The following is a 6,886-nucleotide window of genomic DNA, read 5'->3' on the forward strand; positions in this document are numbered from 1 at the left end:
AATTCTAAGGCCTAAAAACAGCGAAAAACTAAGACTATTCCAAAAATTCAAAATTTTTTGCTTACATAGCTACAAACTATAGAAAAAAAGTCTAAAAAATCGGTTGCATCATGAAAAGTATTCTTTGTAGTTCTCAGATGATGTGTGATTTTTGGGGGATTTTTAATTCCATTTTAAATGACGGAAAAAAATCACCGGCGCAAGATTAAAAAAACGATGAAATCGAGGGTTTTTGGGATCCGAGTCTCGGACTTTGACGGCGCGTGCAAGCTAAACAACTGACTTGACGATCAATGTTGTTCAGATCATTATTGTAGATAATTTTACGCTCTACAAAAAAGGTACGTATAGTTAGTTACCCTATCTTGCTTAGTTTTCGAGATATTTGAGAAAAAATAAAGAAAATCGTGTTTTTTGTTCATAATATTGTTAATAACTTTTTATTCCGCGTTAATTTTGCGAAGCAAAATAAATCCCACTTATAGCACCTCAAATCAAAGCGATTCATGGTGGTTGCAACCTGGGAAGATTAATTGGACGATTCGATGTCTAATATGACTGGCCTATTGATCTGCTGGAAAATGATATGCCAACTTCACCGACATGCCCATGGCCACGACGACGATGCCGACAACAGCAACGGCTCCGACGGCGACTGAGCCGATCGTATTAAACCTAAGTGTGAAAATAATGGGATAATTTCTTATTATTATTAATAATGTTAACACTTTGACGGTCGCACATATCACATGTGACGCATACGTGACGGCGTTCGACAAAGTGTTAATAATAAAATTTATTTACGTATATATACACGAAAATATGGCATTTTACTTAAAATATTTACTTTTTGTTACAGCCTGAAACGTTGAGCTCGTTGGTGCGGGCCGTTTACACCGCGATGCGAGGGAGAGGTAGAGGCAGAGGCAGAGGCAGAGGAAGAGGAAGAGGCAGAGGCGGAGCTGGAGAAGAAAAAAAAATCTCGGAAATTAACATTTACTATTATCCTAAATGAAATAACTTTTATATAATACATATACTTTTTTTAATTTACTTTTAAATAAAATAACAATTAATATATGATATATTTTATTTATGCGTAGCTGTTCCTCTGACTCCTAAAAATCCTTTCCTTCCTGAATTAATGAAAATAGTAATCTAAAAATCGGAATTTCTATATATTACGTTAACAAATTTTAATTTTTATGTTAATAAATATTTATTTTATTGTATTTACAATTTATATATATATATAAATTATATATCTATATATATATATATATATACATACATACATACATACATACATACATATATACATATATTTAAAAGGTATAAATATAAAAATTGTAAATAAAATTAAATAAATATTTATAAATGTAACTGATGTAACGAGGCGCATCGTCGAGACTTGGCTGGACTTGGCACTCGGCGAGACACCGTACGCGATACCCGAAATGCGTGGCATCGTGGTATAGCCGGCGCGTGCTAGCGGCAACGCTGGCAACGTCACAGCTCAAGAGAGAAGGAGACAGCAGATCGTATGTCTGTCCTTCTCTCCTCGCTCGAAGCTTGCCGAGCGCCGGGCCGGCCGAGCGCGGACCGACGTATAGTTGGCAAACAAATTAAAAATTATTGAAAATTATTTTATCCAATCGTTTGGAAATCATTTGGAGATATTTGGAAAAAACTTTTCAGAGTTTGGAAAACCATACAATAATCACAATTAATTAAAATCAATTAAGCGTATAATTAGCAGAAAGTGTCTAAAAAAAATTTTTTTTAATCCAATCGCTCCAGAATCATTTGGATAAAGTCTCAATATAATTGTTATTATTTGGAAAACAACTCTATTCTAATAAAAATTAATTAAAGGTTCAATATTTCGTTTTAATGTCTGCACTATATAGGCCAGTCATTTTAGACGAAAATATGGCTTCTGTTCAAAAAAATTAGTAACCACTATTTTTTTTTTTAATCGCTTTATTTCGTTGTTTTAAATAACATATTAAAAATAGAGAACGATACCGTGTGCGCTAAAAAAGTTATTCAAGGTCAAAGGTCACGAAAATCAGTTTTTTGCAAAAATCTCGTTTTGTATGGCTCGGAGGTCAATTAAGGTGGTTACAAAAAAGAAATATCATGAAATTCTCTACAAAAATGGTTCTATTCATTTTTCACGTACGATGAACCGTTTGCGAAATACAAAGTGACGAATGTGTACGTCGAGCGTTGTATCCATTTCCGCACCACCTTTCAGGTACAAGGCGCGTTCCGTAACGCCCATATGCCCGCATTTTCTAAACGTGACGTATGCTATAGAAAAAAGGTGAAAGTGGCAGCTGGCTCGCATTCTATTGATTTTTTGGGGCGGGGTGGGGGAAGGGGTACCGTTATTTTATACCTGCGAGGGTCAGTAGCTGTACTGTGCGTTAGTTCTCAGTCAGTTTTAAAATATTCGTGGACCAAGTGTGACGATATTTTGTAAAACGTGCGTTAGTTCTCAGTCAGTTTTAAAATATTCGTGGACCAAGTGTGCCGATATTTTGTAAAACGTACAGAGAATAATTATTAAATTGATTAATCCAATGGCTGAAAATTGTTTTATATGTGATAAGCCGCTCTCCGATGCTCAAACTGTAACTGTGGAGCGCGGTATGAAAACTTTGAGAGACTCAAGTGTTAAAAGAGGTGATCAACACATTGAGCATTTAACTAACGTTAATTCTGTGACTGTGCATGTAAGGTGTCGAATAGACTACGTTAATAAAAACAGTATTGAAGCATATAAAAGGCAATGCATCGACGAGGGCCCTAGTACATCTCAATGTTCTCCGCGAAAAAAGCGATCAACGTCGAGCTCCTTCGATTTTGAAAAATTGTGTTTGTTTTGTGCCGAACCAGCCGACGAAGCAGTTGAGAGAAAAAAAAAACAACATAGATCAATTATAAGTTATGTGAGTACAAATCAATTTCAAGACACTATTATTAAAACAGCGGATGCACGTGGTGACCGATTCGGCAGAATAGTAAAAGATCGCGTTAACTTCGTATTTGATTTAAGAGCTGTAAAAGCTAAATATCATAAAAATTGTTATGCACTATTTTTAAAACATCCAACAAGCAGCAAGATAGGCCGACCAATCGACATACAAATCGCCGAGAAAATGGAAAAAATATTTTATTACATCGAAAATCATGATGATTGCCAATTCACGTTAGCAGAGCTGCGAGATTTGCTTGGAGAAGATCCCCCTGCGGATATGACGATCCAAGCAAAATTAATAGAAAAATATGGTAAAAATATTATTATTACTGTGAAACCAAAACAAATGAAAATAATATGTTTTCGCGATACTCAAGCGGCTATACTAGAGGGCCTCTAGGCTATACTGACCAATGCTTGGTACGAAAATAAAAAATTAAAACCAGCAGAAGAACGTTTACGTATAGTTGAAACTGCTGCAGCAATTATAAGAGAAGATATTAGCAGTACCATTGTCAACACAGATTCTTATCCTCCTCCGAGTGAAATGTTCTCTAATGTTAATGAAACAATTCCCGAAAGCCTTCAATTAATGATTGAAGAGATAATTTTAAAAAATAAAAAAGGCAAGAAGGACAATTTGAAGCTCAAATGCTCGGCTATAAATCATGCTATAATGCTCTCAACAACTTATATTTGAGAATGGAGAACGGATAATTTTGGCGATGTATGGAGCTCCTAAGTCGGAAACATCTCTTGATAACTATCGGTACTTGAGTTTTGCGAAATCGACTACGTTCAATACTGCTGTAAAATTACAATCGCTTCCACCTACAACTGCAGCAGCTCAACAACACCTGTACCGTGTATATTACCAGGTCCAAACATGGCTGGGAAAAGATATAGATCCACAACAGTGGGGCTGGATCTTAAATAACAATATTTTGGAGCCCGTTACAACGTTGTTACCACCTGCGCCGGACAGTGTTCTTAATACTATTTTTTGCAATTGTACAAAAGGATGCGGTGCAAACTGCGGATGCAGGAAAATCGGATTATCTTGCTCCATTGTATGCGGCAACTGTCATGGACAATCATGTCTTAATGCCATGCCTGAAGCTTCTGCTGCTAATACGTCCGATAATTATTCCGCTGAGTATGATGAGATTGATCCTACTGATCTTTTATTAACAAACACGAGTAAAGATGATAAAGATAACGAAGATGTAGAACTAGAAGAACCTGTTGATGAAATACATGACATTCATGAAGAAGATGATAAAACGTAATTTGTTTAAATGATGAAGCAAGAGATTAAATAAAAAAAATAAAAAATATATTTTTACATTTGACATGGATTAGGCCTACTGGGGACACCATGTAAAAAAAAACGCGCCTTGTATCTTACCTCAAAGGTGGTGCGGAAATGGATATAACGCTCGACGTACACATTCGTCACTTTGTATTTCGCAAACAGTTCATCGTACGTGAAAAATGAATAGAACCATTTTTGTAGAGAATTTTATGATATTTCTTTTTTGTAACCACCTTAATTGACCTCCGAGCCATACAAAACGAGATTTTTGCAAAAAACTGATTTTCGTGACCTTTGACCTTGAATAACTTTTTTAGCGCACACGGTATCGTTCTCTATTTTTAATATGTTATTTAAAACAACGAAATAAAGCGATTAAAAAAAATAGTGGTTACTAATTTTTTTGAACAGAAAACCTAAAATGACTGGCCTAATAGTGCAATAAAGTGCACATACTTCTCCTGACGACGAGTGGCAAGAAATCAGCAACCTAACCTACAGAACCTTTTGCTCATAAAATTCTCGTAAAATGTCTGCAATTAAAGTTAGAACTAGTAAGTGGAGCCAATATTTGCGAGTCTCGCATTATACGATGCCAGAGAAAAGAAAAAGGTATGATATTTTTTATCATTAAAATTACAACTTCAAGAATGCATAATGCTAATTACAAATTGTTATATTTCAGATGTCCGAAAATTTCTACGTCGAGATATGAATTCAGAGGGATTGAAAAGAATGCTTGGAGGACACATCGCTTATAGCAAGTACCTTAGCTAGAAGTTGCGTTTTGAGCATCAATAAACAGTCCCGATTTGTTTCTTGTCGTACGGCTCGAGAAAGTATTGCAGGTTGCAGGGCGATATATCGGAGTGTGCCGAACCATATTTACGCGAAGATAAAAATAAAGATAAGGTAATAAAATGTTAAAATAAAATACTGATGCATTCAAAATGGCAATTTCTCATATTATTGTCTTATTCATTTCCGTATAGGTCAGAGCTGCCGCCGCTGCTGCGTGCGAACGCCTGGGTCGTTATAGAATGCCTCTCGCGTGGACTGCAATTCATCTGTCTGGTGTAATCGGAGGCGGTGGTGATACGGATAACACTGGCAGTGCTGGATCTTTAGACAGAAAGTCGGGCGGTCTGGAACAGTGGCGAAAGAAAGTGGAACCGCCGACGCGACGTGGTTCGCTAGAAAGACGGAGTTCGGATAAAAGACGTAGTTGGTCGCCGGACGATTTTGCCAATTGCCTCGATAGCTTTAGGTTTGTATAATGCTCCATTTTCCTATCGAAAGGCTTAACTAACATCTTGATATTCTTATAGGCCCATTACTTTAACAGTCTCGAGCTCCTTCAAGCAGGAAAGCGAACGACTTCGCGATGAAGATCTTTATAAGCTTTTGGTTGAACTACGAAGACCTGGTTCCAACTTGAAACGATTAAAATGCTTACCAGGGATATTGAAATTGGATCTCAGTCCCAGACCCGAAGAACTACCGAGGTGTCTTGATCCCGATCTTAGAAGATTAGTTCCATATCCGGATGAAAAGAATCGATCGGTTAAGGAGATAGTCTCGAGTTTCCAAGCGGAGTTGTTTCGCCCGATTTAACATATTGTAATCTTCTATATCTTTATCCCAAGGTGCATATCGAATAAAATTGTACGATCAATTATTTCTTATTAATTATACGACATGAGAAATTATATTTTATTATGTGTAGGAAGCAAACTTCAGCTCCAGAACTGGCTCAGCCCGTAATAGCGTTCAGCAGACACAACTGTTGAGTTTGTCTTATCAACAATGTTCACTCGTTCACTGTCTCGCACGCAATCAGCGCAATGGTCGAATATTCAAGTCGAAAGTTGGACTACCGAAGAAGTAATCTAATCTAGATTAATAAGAAAGTTGGATTTTAGAAGTTTACTAGAAACTCAGATTTTAAAAGTTAGATTCTAAAAATAGAATTGCATATACACGTGTGCGCGCACAGCCACGTGTTTGGAATTGCAAGTTTTATTAAGTTCATTGTATATTCGTTATAACAGTTATATTAAATGTCTTTTTTGATTTAAAAAATTGACTTGTTTTACCTTCTTAAAAAATAATGGTCTTGTTAATAATTAGAGGGATGATATAGATGATATAAATATCTGCGAAGAACAATAAGTATATACATTTACATACTTAGCGCGCGCGCGCGCGCGCGTTCCTATTAAATGAGAAAGGATCTCTAAGTAACAATAAAACACCAGAATTTGTACCATTTATATTTGCAATATATTAAATAATTATTAATTAGATACAATCATGTGTGCGATAGTAATTTAGGGTCATATCATTTCTATATACACTTCTTTTTTCTTCTTTCCCTCGCTACTTTACTTTCTCCATTTTCGTAATATTTTAACAATTTTTTCTTTACCTCGCGAGAATCTTAATTATTATGACACGTATTGCATACACCGGATATACACATAAAACATTGGCTTTGTCTATTGCAGCTCTTTCCGCTTTGCGCTTTTTTTCGCATTAATTGTCATACAAAAGTGGGCGTCTATCGCGTTAAATAATTAGTCGAT

At 36.0% G+C, this 6,886-nt stretch overlaps 1 protein-coding gene across 2 annotated transcripts; it reads left to right on the plus strand.

Annotated features, from left to right (window-relative positions):
- The first annotated feature begins 2,285 nt into the window (after positions 1-2,285).
- LOC139784712 (dedicator of cytokinesis protein 6-like) lies at positions 2,286-6,612 on the plus strand. Of its 2 annotated transcripts, none has more exons than XM_071723906.1 (6): positions 2,286-2,957; positions 4,713-4,913; positions 4,987-5,213; positions 5,294-5,568; positions 5,630-5,947; positions 6,028-6,612. In XM_071723906.1, the coding sequence occupies exons 4-5, from the start codon at positions 5,342-5,344 to the stop codon at positions 5,913-5,915; spliced, it is 513 nt and encodes a 170-aa protein (XP_071580007.1). In that variant the 5' UTR covers positions 2,286-2,957; positions 4,713-4,913; positions 4,987-5,213; positions 5,294-5,341; the 3' UTR covers positions 5,916-5,947; positions 6,028-6,612. The 2 variants fall into 2 exon arrangements, 1 of the variants encoding a protein (XP_071580007.1); XR_011721644.1 differs by lacking the exon at positions 2,286-2,957 and adding an exon at positions 2,985-4,469.
- Positions 6,613-6,886: the final 274 nt, after the last annotated feature.

This window comes from Temnothorax nylanderi, unplaced genomic scaffold, assembly GCF_030848795.1.
Source record: "Temnothorax nylanderi isolate EJ_2023f unplaced genomic scaffold, tnyl_v1.0 TNYL_tig0665_pilon, whole genome shotgun sequence".
NCBI classification, from domain to species: domain Eukaryota; kingdom Metazoa; phylum Arthropoda; class Insecta; order Hymenoptera; family Formicidae; genus Temnothorax; species Temnothorax nylanderi.

Bases quoted from the DNA above. Each gene is read 5' to 3' on its own strand.
- LOC139784712 (XM_071723906.1), top strand. From the start codon at position 5,342: ATGCCTCTCGCGTGGACTGCAATTCATCTGTCTGGTGTAATCGGAGGC. The intron at 5,569-5,629 runs GTTTGTATAATG...ATATTCTTATAG, and splicing joins AATTGCCTCGATAGCTTTAG to GCCCATTACTTTAACAGTCT.